The sequence below is a fragment of the Oryctolagus cuniculus genome, chromosome 3 (assembly GCF_051225735.1).
Source record: "Oryctolagus cuniculus isolate XC-2025 breed Fujian yellow rabbit chromosome 3, ASM5122573v1, whole genome shotgun sequence".
Classification (NCBI taxonomy): domain Eukaryota; kingdom Metazoa; phylum Chordata; class Mammalia; order Lagomorpha; family Leporidae; genus Oryctolagus; species Oryctolagus cuniculus.
Window position 1 is genome coordinate 167309855 of NC_142869.1, and position 14968 is coordinate 167324822.

The following is a 14968-nucleotide window of genomic DNA, read 5'->3' on the forward strand; positions in this document are numbered from 1 at the left end:
TTTATTTATTTATTTATTTGAAAGGCAGAGTTAGAGGCAGAGACAGAGGGGGTGAGAGGGTCTTCCATCTGCTGTTCACTCCCCAAATGGCTGCAAAGGCTGGAGCTGCACTCATCCAAAACCAGGAACTAGGAGCTTCTTCCAGGTCTCCCACGCGGGTGCCTGGGCCCAAGGAGTTGGGCCGCCTTCCACTGCTTTCCCAGACCACAACAGAGAGCTGGATCAGAAGTAGAGCAGCCAGAACTCGAGCCGGTGCCCATATGGGATGCAGGTAGCATTTTACCTGCTTCACCACAAAACTGGCCCCATGATCACTTTTTTTTTTTTTTTTTTACAGGCAGGGTGGACAGTGAGAGAGTGAGACAGAGAGAAAGGTCTTCCTTTTGCCGTTGGTTCACCCTCCAATGGCCACCGCGGCCAGCGCGCTGTGGCTGGCACATCGCGCTGATCCAAAGCCAGGAGCCAGGTGCTTCTCCTGGTCTCTCATGTGGGTGCAGGGCCCAAGGACTTGGGCCATCCTCCACTGCACTCCCTGGCCACAGCAGAGAGCTGGCCTGGAAGAGGGGCAACCAGGACAGAATCCGGCACCCTGACCGGGACTAGATCATGGCCGGCGGCGCTGCAAGGCAGAGGATTAGCCTATTGAGCTGGCCATGATCACTCTTTCATATGCTGATTTCATTTCCTTTGGGTAAATTCCCAGGAATGGAATGGCTGGGTCATATAGTGGTCTATATTCAGCTTTCTGAGGTATCTCCATACTGACTTCCACAGTGGCTGTACCAGTTTACATTCTCACCAATGGTGGATTAAGTTACCCTTCTCCCCACACCCTCACCAGCATTTGTTTGTTGATTTCTGTAGGAGAACCATTCTAACAGGGTGAGGTGAAACCTCATTGTGGTTTTGATTTGCATTTCCCTGATGGCTAGTGATCCTAAGCATTTTTTCATGTGTCTGTTGGCCATTTGAATTTCCTCTCTTGAAAAATGCCTGTTCAGGTCCTTTGCCCATTTCTTGACTAGGATGGTGGTTTTGTTGTTGTTGAGTTTCTTTAGCTGTTCATAGATTCTGGAAGTTAATCCTTTGTCAGTTGCGTAGTTTGGAAATATTTCTTCCGTTCTTTGGGTTGCCTCTTCACTTTACTGAGTGTTTCTTTTGCAACAGGAAGCTTCTCAGTTTGATGTATTCCTACTTTGTTAATTTTGGCTTTGATTGCCACTGCTTCTGGGGTTTATTTTAAGAAGTCTTTCCCTATGCCAGTGTCTTGTAGGGTTTCCCCAATGTTCTCTAGTAATTTGATGGTATCTCATTGTAGATTTAGATATTTGATTCATTTTGCGTGGATTTTTGTGTAAGGTGTAAGGTAAGGGTCCTGTTTTATACTTCGACATGCAGAGATCCAGTTTGCCCAACACCATTAGTTGAAGAGACTGTCTTGGCTCCAGGTGTTGATTTTTGCTTCTTTGTCAAAGATAAGTTGATTGTAGATGCGTGGATTAATTTCTGGAGTTTCTATTCTGCTCCATTGGTCTACACGTCTGTCTTTGTGCCAGTACCAGAATAAAATCTTGAAATATTGCTCTTTATTATTAAATGTGTCATCTTAGATTTTACATCTGAAGATCTGAAGAAACTTCAAGTCTTATTTTTTTAACTAGAATATAACAATTTTATGCTTTCAGAGGAAAATTATAATTTATATAAATAAGTGGATTGACAGCTGCCTGGGAAGTAGAGATTTATTAGTATCGTGTCTAACACATACATAATTACCTCAGAATTCAGCATATCTAAAATTTGGGTTTATTTCTGAATAACTTTTGGCAATAAGACTGAACACAACGGGTAGAGTCGCCATATGTAAGCTCTGTATTTAACACTAATTGAAAGTTAGGTTTATCAGATGATCTGTCATACCACCAGAACTGTATGGTTTGCTACAGAGATTCACTCTTAAAATAAGAATATGTTCTCAAATATGTGTTTATTCAAAGTGGAAACATACTGAATCTCCGCTGTTGGCCAGAGGCAAAGTCAAGCGCTAGTGATATACAGAGCTCTTTCAGCTTGATTCCTGTTTGTGTTTACTGTTTTGTTCCTTCTCTTCTGTCAGTTCTTTATTTTCCCACATTTGCCATTGTTCATGCATTCTGTTCTAACCATTGTAGCAGATGTATGTAATTGAAAAAAACAATGAATTGAGAATCAGAAGACTTGGTCTCTCTTCATCTAGGTCTGCCACTCATCCTTCTGCAACTTTGGCAAAATTGTGTGACTTCTTTGGGTCTGATTATTCATCTGAATGAGGGGATTGGAACAGTTAATCCTAAGGCCTTAACTAGCTCCAATGAAGTTTCTTGCCTTCTGTTATACTGTGAAACTAACATGTGTGAGGGCTATGTGAGTTACGTCTGCAAGATACAGTTCATCTACACATATGTTTTCATGAAAGTTTTAAAAGAAAAAAATCTTAATGGTTTATATTTTGACCCTTGGAATGGTCTCATTGCGCTTATTGACATGAAAAATCATCAGTATGATACAAGTCTTAATGTTGTTGACTCTGGGGCTTTTTCCAGTTGACTCAATACAACCTGGTCACCAGTACGGAGAAGACACTGAGGTTGGTGATTTGCTGTCATTAACATAGATTGGTGACTGAGCTAGGAATTAGTAATGCTCATTTTCAATATAACTAGGCTTCACTGCTTTCCACTAACATCTTTTTTATTTGGTATGCCTCTATTTCAGTGAAAACAAATTATGTACTTCTCCCACCACCTCAATTATTGCTAATAGTAACTTTCACTAAATTCCCTTTCCTAACCTTCCAGGGTTATTTGGTAGCAAATGAAAATTACAGTTTACCTGTAAAACAAACATGCAAGAACACTACAATCAGTTTTGAAAATGAAAGGTAGTGAAGTAGTACTAGTACTGTCAGTTATTTATACAGCTGTCATATGGTACAGATTGAGGAAGGGGGGTTTAAGAGATAAAAATTCCCAAATACATTTTAGAATTTAGCAGTAGGGAAAGTTGGCATTTCTAATCAGAAAGGAAAAATGAATTGTGTGAAAAATGACATTGATATGTTTCTTAAGAATTGCCATTTTTTAGAAAACGGAAAACCTGATTGCTATTTGAATTTTGTATGTAAAACAAAATTCTTGGCAGATGTAAGTTTTCTATTTAAGAAGTAAAGTTTTAATTTTTTTAAGATTTATTTATTTATTTGAAAGTCAGAGTTACACAGAGAAGGAGGGAGATCTTCTCTCTGATGGTTCACTCCCCAGTTGGCCGCAACAGCCGGAGCTGAGCCCATCTGAGGCCAGGAGTCAGGAGGTTCCTCCGGGTCTCCCACGCGGGTGTAGGGGCCCAAGGACTTGGGCCATCTTCTACTGCTTTCCCAGGCCACAGCAGAGAGCTAGATCGGAAGTGAAGCAGCCAGGACTCGAACTGGCACCCATAGGGGATGCCAGCACTACAGGTGGTGGCTTTACCCGCTAAGCCACAGCACCGACCTATAAAGTTTTAATTCTAATTGTGTTTAATAGCCTAGAATTGGGAAAAGACCTTTCCAGATGTGCCACAAAACTCAGAATTCATAAGGAAAGAAACTAAGTTTGATTTTTTGCAAATTAACAAAATATGGTGTTGCTTATTGTGACAGTGGCTTAAGCTGCTCCTTGGGACATCCGCGTCTCATATCGAGATGCTGGGTTGTGTCCCTTATGCTCCGCTTCAGTCAGCGTCCTGCTATTACATCCTGGGACACAACAGATGATGGCTCAAGTGCTTAGGCCCCTACTATGCCAAGGGGAGACATGGGTGGAGCTCCTGGCTCCTGCTCCTGGCTTTAGCCTGGCGCAGCCCTGACTGTTGAGAACATTTGTGGAGTGAATTAATGGATGGAAGCACACACTCTGTCACTCTACCTTTTAAGTAGATGAAAATAAATGTATGTAAATAAAAATATGAAAAATTCTTAAATAATATCCTAGCTACCAGGACAGTCTTTGAAAATATAAAACATATAAAACTCATGGACTGCACGGTTTTTTTTTTTCCCCAGAAATTTATACTCACATACTTTTACAAATGCAAAAAAAAAAAAAAAAGAGAGAGAGAGAGATGTACAGAAATATTTATTGCTGTAATTTTTTACAAGAGGAAAAATTTGTGAGCAACTTTAGTTGTCCAGTAATTTATTTCATTATTTGTCTATCAGGTAGATATAGGTGATCCATTCAATGAGATTCTTTGTAGCACAGTGAAACTGAGATACATCAATAAATGTTATATCATTGGGTGTCAAAAGCTAGTTGTTAATTTTACAAAAAGTAAATAAGGGAATTGTAGAACCCTGTTTTATAAAATAAAATAATGGAAGTTCTAGACTGGAGTTACTGCTTTGACTTAGCAGGGTACCATCTACCATTTAGAGTAGCCCAAATTTAGAAGACAGGAATGTGGCAGACACTGTTGTCTCCCTGCCCGACCACCATTGGCCCTTTCATGTTCACAAAACTGTAATTTTGTTTGCTGGCAACTTGTCCAGCCCCAGAGGAAGACTCATGATTCATCTAAAGTAGTCATTGTTATCCTTCGGCAGATTGATTCATGTTACGTCTCTCCCATGTGAGACAGTCCCTGCCAGTGTGAGGTACGAAAAGTCTGCGTGAAGACATATGTGATGAAAATATGGATGGAAATCCTTTCCATCTTTGCTTTGGATATTTTATAAAAGGATGTGATGCTTAGAGTGGACACAGGCAACTTTGAGAAATCAGAGGAAAGCCAAGAAAACTGTAGAGATGTTACCCCTGCACCACAGTTTGGCTGACTTGCTGCAACAGTTCTGAAACTATCTACTTGCGAGGCTAATTAACCCATTCTCAGTTAAGTTTTCTATTACTTGCAGCTGATCATTTCCTAACAGACAATACATGGGGAGTTGTTTTTGTTAAATTTTACGTTTCTGAGATAGTTCTACAAATTGTTCTTTCCCTGTCCACTGGGCCATGAAGCAAAAATACAGTTAAAATTAATTCATGAATTAATGAAATAATGTAGCTTCACTGAAGTGAAAGAACTTCGAAAATGTTTCTGTTATCTTTCTACTCCGCCTGCAGGGTTTCCTTTATGTTACAAATTCTGACAATTGCTCTCATTTGCCTATTGGGTAAACAGGAGGAAAGAAAAAAATGATTCAGACTGTCAGATTAAAAACATATTTTATTTCCCCTTTGCTGTCCTGTTTTAAGTTTTAAAGATGCTAAAGAAGAAACAGGAGAATTGATAATTTGTGGTTGAAATTTCTTTAAGTAAATTTAATTACAAAAATGCTAAAAATAAGTGATTGGTAGTGATTGTTAGATAATTCTTACTGTTTGTTTTCTAAGATGTGTGCTTTGAAAATCTGTTCATGATCAACATACAGTCTTGTTTACTGATCTGCTTCATTAATTTTTCTTTGTGAGTTAGTTTATAAAGACTGGTTACAATTCCTATCATCCAGGAAGTCTTTTTGGCAGTTTGATCTAAAAGCTTTAAAATCTTGTATGTTGGCTGGCGCCTTGGCTCAATAGGCTAATCCTCCACCTTGTGGCGCCGGCACACCAGGTTCTAGTCCCGGTCGGGGCGCCGGATTCTGTCCCGGTTGCCCCTCTTCCAGGCCAGCTCTCTGCTGTGGCCAGGGAGTGCGGTGGAGGATGGCCCAAGTGCTTGGGCCCTGCACCCCATGGGAGACCAGGAGAAGCACCTGGCTCCTGGCTTTGGATTGGCGCAGCGCACTGGCCATAGTGGCCATTTAGGGGGTGAACCAACGGAAGGAGAACCTTTCTGTCTCTCTCTCTCTCTCACTGTCTAATTCTGCCTGTCAAAAAAAGAAACTCTGCATTTTTAAATCCTTTTCATTCTAAAATGTCTTAATCAAGCCTCAAGGTCTAATGAATTTTCATTTTCTTTCCAACTGCTTTTTCTCTTCTTGTATATCATATATCACCAACACTGTTTTTTATCTCATGCCATTCTTTTTCTTAGATTACTTTTTTGATTTGTTGAAATACTTATATCTTCTCAGAGTTCTTTACATAAGCAGTCATAGATCTGAACTTTGATATTGAAACTGAGCCCCCATGCCTAATGCCTGTGATGTGGGTACTAGACACTGTGAGACCTCAGTCTCCCTCTCTTTGCTTAAAGTTTCTTTGCAAATCTACCTCTTACTAAAAAGTTAACTCACTGAATTGAAGGAGGGGTGTAGCAGGCCCAACAGGTCCCTGATCATAATTGAGAATGTCATTTATCCTCCTCTATTATAAAATCTATGTTCAGCCTTGTCTGGGGAGTGTTTCCAGGAACCCAGGCCCTGAGCAAAGTGAGTTTTCCTGACCAATCAGAGGAGGACCAGAAGCACTGGGGACCAAGCTGAGTTCTGCACATCAACTGAACATGGACCTTGCAACCCCAACTTCAGTCTATAAGAACCTTTATTCCTGGCTCCTTGCTCTGTGCTTTGCAAATAAATTTGTTTTTTCGTCTACTCCCACCACCACTGTCAGTGATTGGCTTGCATGAGTAGACCCAGGTTTTAAAGGTTCTTCATCAGGATTTCTACTGGTCATATTCTTTCATTTACCCTCATTATTAGGATTTCTAGTCTAATTGGAAATGGAATTTTAGTCCCATATTTTACACTCCTCAAGATGTTAAAGTTTTTCATTGTATTCACCGTTACTCATTAAAGGTCTGCTGTCAATTTTAGTTTTTATCCTTTGTTTGTAATAGCCCACTTTTCCCTTTCCATTCAGTTTTTAGAATTTGGCATTTTTTAGAGTATTTCATTGAAATCCAGTATACATATCAAGAAATGTACTTAAGTGAATAGATAAACGAGTTTTGTTCTTCCAACCACACTCATAACCAACACCCAAATTAAGAACAAACATTACTAGAACCCTAAGAGTGCTCATTACTCCCTCCTCCATTTCTCTGTGTTGCCAGCTACATGGTGTGATTCAGTGAGGCTATATTTAGAACTGTACCAAATAATACAACATACAAACAGTTTTTATACTCTTTATATTAACTACCACAAATAAGAGAAAACATTTGTCTTTTTGGGTTGGGCTTATTTATCATAATGATTTCTAGTTGCATACATTTTGTTGCAAGTATCAGAATTTGATTTTTTTAAATGGCCAAGTTATAGTCTATCATATACATCTAGTCATCAGTTGATGGACATCTAGGTTGATTCCGTATCTTAGCTATTGGAATTGAATTACCATAAACGTGAATGTGGTTAACTTGTAGAGTTTCTTTTATTGTGAATTTCCAGCTTTATTCCATTGTGGTCAGAAAGATTCATGGATGATCTGATTTTTTTTTTAATTGTTGAGACTTGTTTTATTGGCCTAATGTACAATCAGTCCTCGAGAATGCTCCATGCACGGATGAATAAATGTGTATTCTGCAGTGTTCTATAGAATATCTGTTTGGTTCATTTGGTCTGTAGTGTGACTTAGCTCTGTGGTTTCTCTGTTGATTTTTTTTGTCTGGTTGATCTCTCCATTAATGGAAGTGGGGCATTGAAGTCCCCTATTATTGTATTAGAGTTTATGTCTCCCTTTAGAACCATTAACATTGGTTTTATAAAACTGGGTGCCCTAGCATTGGGCACATACACATTTACTGTAGCCACATCTTCTTGTTGAATTGATCCCTTAATCATTACATAATGACTATTTTTGTCTCTCTTCTATAAGATTCATTTGTTTATTTGAAAGAGAGAGAGGAGAGACAGAGATCTTCCATCTGCCACTTCACTCCCTAAATGGCCACAATGGCCAGGGCTGGGCCAGGCTTAAACCAGAGATTTTTTTTTGGTCTCCCACTTGAGCAAAAGAGCCCACGGACATGAGTCATCTGCTCCTGCTTTCCCAGGCTCATTTAGCAGGGAGGTAGATTGGAAGTGGAGCAGTTGGGACCGGAACCGGCACTCATATCGGATGGCAGCACTGAGGACGGTGGCTTAACCTGCTGCACCTTAGCACTGACCCCCGATTTTGTCTCTTTTAACACTTTCTGTCTTAAAGTCTATTTCATCTGATATGTTTTTAGATGCTCCTGCTAGCTTTTGATTTCTATTTGCATTCAGTATCTTTTTCCATCCTTTCATGTTTGGTCTGTGTGTATCTTTATTAGTGAAGTATGTTTCTTATAGGTAGTGTGTAGATGTCTTTTTTCTTTTAATCTATTCAGTCAGTCTGTATATTTTAATTGGGGAATTTAGTCCATTTACATCAGGGTTATTATTGATAAATGATGATTTAGTCCTGTAATTTTTTTCATAAATATTCCTATTGTTTGTTTTGAATCTCCTTTTTTTTTTTTTTTTTTTTTTTTGATAGGCAGAGTGGACAGTGAGAGAGAGAGACAGAGAGAGAAAGGTCTTCCCTTGCCGTTGGTTCACCCTCCAATGGCCGCCGCTGCAGCCGGCGCACCGCGCTGATCCGATGGCAGGAGCCAGGATCCAGGTGCTTTTTCCTGGTCTCCCCTGGGGTGCAGGGCCCAAGCACCTGGGCCATCCTCCACTGCACTCCCTGGCCATAGCAGAGAGCTGGCCTGGAAGAGGGGCAACCGGGACAGAATCCGGCGCCCCGACCGGGACTAGAACCCGGTGTGCCGGCGCCGCAAGGTGGAGGATTAGCCTATTGAGCCACGGCGCCGGCTCTTTTTTTTTTTTTTAAGATTTATTTTATTTATTTGACAGGCAGAGTTACAGAGAGAGGAGAGTCAGAGAGATCTTCCATCCGCTTCCAGATAGCTGCAATGGCCGGAGCTGCACCTATCCAAAGCCAGGAGCCTCCCCAGGTCTCCCACGTGGGTGCAGAGGCCCAAGGACTTGGGCCATCCTCCACTGCTATCCCAGGCCATAGCAGAGAGCTGGATCAGAAGAGGAGCAGCCAGGACTAGAACTGGCGCCCATATGGGATGCTGGCGTTTCCGGCCAGGGCGTTAACCTGCTGCACCACAGCGCCAGCCCCGAATCTCTCTTTTTTTTTTTAAAGGTTTAAAGGCGGAGTTACAGAGAGGTAGAGAGAGAGAGATCTTCCATCCTCTGGTTCATTCCCTAAAGGGCTGCAATAGCCAGAACTGGGCAAATCCAAAGCAGGAGCTTCTTCTGGGTCTCCCACACTGGTGCAGGGGCCTAAGGTCTTGGGCCATCTTCTGCTTTCCCAGGGGCATTGGAAGGGAGCTAGATTGGAAGTGGAGCAGCCAGAACTCGAACCAGCACCCATATGGGATGCCAGCATTGCAGGTGGCAGTTTTACCTACTATACCATAGCACCAAGCCTTATTTGACTTCTTATATACTTCATTTCTTTTTTTTTTTTTTAAGATTTACTTATTTTTTATTTGAAAGTCAGAATTACACAGAGAGAGAAGGAGAGGCAAAGAGAGAATGGTCTTCCATCTGCTGGTTCACTCCCCAGATGGCTGCAGTGGCCGGAGCTGCACCCATCTGAAGCCAAGAGCCAGGAGCTTCCTCCGGGTCTCTCATGCAGGTGCAGGGGCCCAAGCACTCGGGCCATCTTCTACTGCTTTCCCAGGCCATAGCAGAGAGCTAGATTGGAAATGGAGCAGCCAGGGCTTGAACCGAAGCCCATATGGGATGCTGGCACTTCAGGTGGTGGCTTTATCAGCTGTGCCACAGCGCTGGCCCCAAATACTTCATTTCTAATATTTGTTTGTTTGTTTTCAACATCTCTGTCTCTTTGCAGAATTTCTTACCCATGTCATGTCCTGATTTCCTCTTTCATATAAACTGTTTCTCTGTTTTTGAGTGATCTTGCGATCATTCTTTGACTTCTTTTTCATGCATTTTGTTATTCTCTCTTCTCTACAGCCCAGTATTAATGTATTACTGTGCTTCTTTTGGTGAGTCATATTGCCTTCCTTGGTCATGTTTTCTTTGTTCTTTTTTTTTTTTAAGATTTTTTTTATTTATTTTAAAGTCAGAGAGAGAGAGAGAGAGAGAGAGAGAGAGGGGTCTTCCATCCTATGGCTCACTCCCCAATTGGCTGCAACGGCTGGAGCTGAGCTGATCTGAAGCCAGGAACCAGGAGCTTCTTCCAGGTCACTCACACGGGTGCAGGGGTCAAAGGTCCTGGGCCATCTTCCACTGCTTTCCCAGGCCATAGCAGAAAGCTGGATCGGAAGTGGAGCAGCCGGGTCTCAAACCGGCGCCCATATGGGATGCCAGCACTTCAGGCCAGGGCATTAACCCGCTGTGCCACAGTGCCGCCCCATATCTGGAGCAATCTCTACTGTGACCTCTGGATGAATTTTTTTTTATTCTTTTTTGATTGAATTTTTTTTATTTATTCCTGGAAATGTGCCTCTGTGGCTTAGTAGAGTGCTTAAAGCCACACTTGAGTTCCAGATGCTTGGGCCGGGGAGCTCTGGCCATGGTTTGTGGTTGGAGTAAGAGTCCAGAGTTACACCCTAGATGAGCATGGTGGAGGGGGTGTTGGAGTCAGCTAGCGTGTTTGCAGTCCCAGTCCTTCTCTGTGCACTTGGGTGAGCCAAGTGATTCACAGTCTAGAGTGAACTCACAGTGCCACTCACACGACTGAGGTACCTGTGGCATCCAGAGCACAGACTCACTCTGCAGTATGTCTCCCAACCCCTCTGAGATCCATCCCCAGCATGGCGGGAGTGCCAAGTCTGTAGTCAGACGTGGGGAGTACCTGGGACCCCGACCTCAACCCTCTTTGGCCTGTGCCCAGAACTCCCACTGTCACAAGTGCAGGGCGTCTGCTCTCTGCCCTGTCCCTGATCCTGGCAGCCTCTGGCTGCTAGTCCCTGCCTCAGGACAGAGTGCAGCTGCAACTCCATCACAGCAACTTGAGTCCGGTGCTTTATTGGGGGGAAGGAACAAAGTGGTCCCGCAGACACCTGGCAGTTCCCCAGACTGGACTTAAAGCCAGTGGGCACTCTGAAATCTCCATCAGTCACAGCCACCAGTGGTGGGGTCTGTGGCAGCCTCTAACATGACCTTGGCAAGATGGTGCTACTGAGCCAGGAGCCACCTGTGTAGATGCAGACATGGCTCGCACTTCCTGTGCTGCAGAGCCTCTGTCCATTCTCCACTGAAATTTCTGTCAGTTCCTTGGGAACATGGTCTTTGCTTTGCTTTTCTGCTGTCTTTCTGTGGATGAGGGTAGTGTAGCTTCTGTGGAAAAATAAGTGCCCCCTGAGACCACCTAACCAAAGGATGGACTCAGAAACGTGAAGGAAGCAGAAAGGAGGCGTTTATTAACTCAGTCTCCAGAGTGGTGACGGCAGGTGGAAACTGGCACCTCCCTTATACATTCAGTTCTTTTTAAGCCTGCTAGGCAGGGGTCCCTCCCCCAGTTCCTCCTTGGTTGAGCACCTTAGGAGTCACAGTCTAAATGCAATATGATGCCTAGAGCAAGGGCAGTGGGAGACAATGGTTCTGGGTGTTGCTGGGCAGGTAGGATGGGGGAGGGGTAGGTTACATGTGGGGCCTGAGGAAAAAAAAACTTTCTTCAAAAAGGAATGTGACGGTTTTGGAAGCACACCCAAGAAACAGCCCTGCATTCTACACTGCAAAGTTGTGCCCATACCCGGTAGCCTTTGCCCCCAAGGAAAGACCTCTCCCACCATCACCAAAGGAGAATCACTTCCGCCTGGTGCCAAGTGCAGCTATCCAGTGGTAACACTGGGTAGTAAGACCTTGGGAGGAGATCTACCTAATTCACACTCAGCAAACCCTTTGTCCAAGAAAAGAGGGAGGAAGGGAAGGGCAAATGGCAGGAAGAACTGGATCCCATTCCCTTAGAAACCCCAGTCTGAATGTAAACTGTGCACTCTCAGATTCTGTATGGAGAGGTCCCTACCCCATTAAATTTGCTACTCTGCTGCTCGATCTCACGTCTGAATTCTTGGCATAAAGACAAGAAACTATTCTACTTATCTCTACTAAGCAAACTTGTCAGTTCACCTATTTTTTTTTTTTTTCCAAGCCCCTTTGCAGCTGGGGGACTAGGCCCTGGCATCATGGCTCTACTTAGCCTAAGCTAAGTTCTTATGAAAATACACCATTGGTTCACTTCTAGCAGTTTCTCACTATTTAGCCATCTTGAATCTCCCTTTAGCATCATTTTGTTACCAAAATCTTGGTCTCTGTCCCTGGTGCTAAATCAAAATAATGAGGACAAGGTTTTGGGGTGAGACAGAGCATTTAATCTGTTGACAGATGATCATGGATGGCATCAGGTGTCAAGGACTGCTACTTTGCTGGCTGAGAGTCTTGGGGCTCATCAAGGGGCTACAAGGAAGGGGGTGCTGGTATGGTGAAATCACAAAACAGCTGTAGTTCCTTGGTGCCTGGTGCCAAGTCCTAGTGCTCTTTGCGGTGCACAGATGGTGGTAAGATTAGAGCCAGCCTGACCAGGTCATCCTGCTCTGCCACACAGGCTGCAGTAGGGAACGAGGCAATTTTTGCCTTGGGACATGGGTGAGCAGGAAGCCAGCAGTTCACTCTGAAGCATCAGCTTCCTGGCTTTACATTTAAGTGGTAAAAGTCGTTGGCTTATGTTATTTTATACCTGGTTACATTTTCATAGTCCTCCAAATTTTTTAATCTTTTTTTCTTTTTTTGACAGGCGGAGTTAGACAGTGATAGAGAGAGATAGACAGAAAGGTTCTCCTTCCGTTGGTTCACCCCACAAATGGCTGCTACGGCAGGCATGCTGCGCCGATCCGAAGCCAGGAGCCAGGTGCTTCCTCCTGGTCTCCCATGGGGTGCAGGGCCCAAGCACTTGGGCCATCCTCCACTGCACTCCCGGGTCACAGCAGAGAGCTGGACTGGAAGAGGAGCAACCAGGACAGAACCGGCGCCCCAACCGGAACTAGAACCTGGGGTGCCAGCGCCACAGGCGGAGGATTAGCCTAGTGAGCTGTGGCACTGGCCTGTCTTTTATTTTTTTTAAGATTTGTATTTATTTATTCGAGAGGTAGAGTTACCGAAGGAAAGACAGAGAGAAAGGTCTTCCATCCACTGTTTGACTCCCAACATGGCCGCAAGGGACGGAGCTGAGTCAATACAAAGCCAGGAGCTGCTTCCAGGTCTCCCACGTGGGTGCAGGGGCCCAGGCACTTAGGTCATCTTCTTCTGCTTTCCCAGGCCACAGCAGAGAGCTGGATCAGAAATAGAGCAGCCAGTACACAAACCGGCACCCATATGGGATGCCAGAGGAGAAGGCAGAGGCTTAGCCTACTAAGTTACAGCACTGGTCCTAAAAACAATTTTTGAAAAGAAAATTTACTAAAGGTTATTAAGAAAATACTACATTTCATATAACTACTAGATTATTAAGATTAGGTTGATATATGTGGGTATAAATATAAGTATTGTGTATTTATGCATGCAAATTATGTATTATGTTTTGCTTATACACATATTGTAGTTATTTGTTCTATGGATTGATTTGGATAACCTTTGAAGTTTTCTAAATATATTGAATAGGATATAAGAGGAAGCATGAATTTAAGATAAACTAGGAAAAATTAATTAGTGGATGCTTTGGTCTTGCAAAAGTAGAAAAAGAAAAATCAAGATCTGTATTGACTGGCATCTTCTGCTATAATGTCCTAGGTTGATTTAAAAGTTTTCTTCAGTTCTATGCTTATTTAGCTTTGAGAGTGGTCATTTCTTCATAGGTAAAACAGATGTCACCTTGAGGCAATGACATTGTCTTCGATTGTGGCATTATGCTGTGAAGCAACTCAGTCTATAAGATGCGCTTTCTGTATATAAAATTATATTTATTTCCAAATAATGATAAAGAAAAATTTATATGTGTATATCAATATCCTACAAATTACTAGATAATGTAGCATGGTGTCACTTATTTAATGAATTTCTTAGAAAAATAAAGCCTTATTAACTCTGGGGCATTCAAGCTACTCAGGAAAATAAAATGTCGTGTTTTCTTTATATTTGGAAATTATTGTTTATCATAGACAGATATTTTAAGTGGTTTTGACTTTATCAGACAGACCTGTGTGTTACTTTTTGTCAAAATTTGCCTTTTCAGGTCAAGAATTGAATGTTTTACTATTAAACTAGAGCTGGCCCAGATAATAAGTTAATTAAAGCATTACACTTTTCTAGCTAATTCTTTTACTTCATAAAAATAATTGCAATATACCTCTTTCCTTCCTCTAGCTCCAGACCTGGTCATTGACATTCATCTTTTCTTTCAGAAAGAAGTTTCTTGTTCAGTCAGTTAATGGTTTCTGGCCGGAAGTCAAGAGAATTGTATTTTAGTCTAGGTTTTGCTATCAGGTAGATGTGTGAACTTGAGAACAGTGCTTTTTTAATATCCCAGACAGTATTCTAGGCACTGGGGACGAAATGGTGAACAGAACCTCCTCTGCCCTTGTGGAGTTGACATTCTAGAGCAGAGAGAAGGCGGTGGACAGTTGTTCATTGTTTAATAATGTTATATATTGTTAGAAGATAAGTATTGTGAATGTGAACATGGAATATGATAAGCATATGTAATTTCTTCAAGTGTAAGTTCTAATATGCTATCTAATATGAGTAAGGTCATCTTATTTTTCCTTCAATTTTAGTTCCAATGACAGGATTCACACAGAGAGCAACCATTGATCCAGAACTGAATGAAATACATGTCTTATCTGGACTCAGCAAAGACAAGGAAAAGAGGGAAGAGAATGTCAGAAATTCATTCTGGATTTATGACATTGTGAGAAATAGTTGGTAAGCTTCGCTTGTCTGTCTTGCCCAGTATACCATTTATTTGAGGCTATTGGCTTATTCGAAAGAAAAAAGAAATGAGAGACTAATATTGATTTGCAACATTATATATTTATGGGTCAGTATTAAAAAAATTTCAATCCC

At 42.3% G+C, this 14968-nt stretch overlaps 1 protein-coding gene across 1 annotated transcript in view; it reads left to right on the forward strand.

Annotated features, from left to right (window-relative positions):
• The window catches only part of MKLN1 (muskelin 1), a 165233-nt gene that overhangs the window by 134668 nt on the left and 15597 nt on the right, over positions 1 to 14968 (forward strand). Inside the window, exon 13 of the mRNA XM_051849786.3 lies at positions 14680 to 14827. Within this exon, the coding sequence (XP_051705746.1) occupies positions 14680 to 14827 (148 nt within the window). The remainder of the gene's footprint in view (positions 1 to 14679; positions 14828 to 14968) is intronic.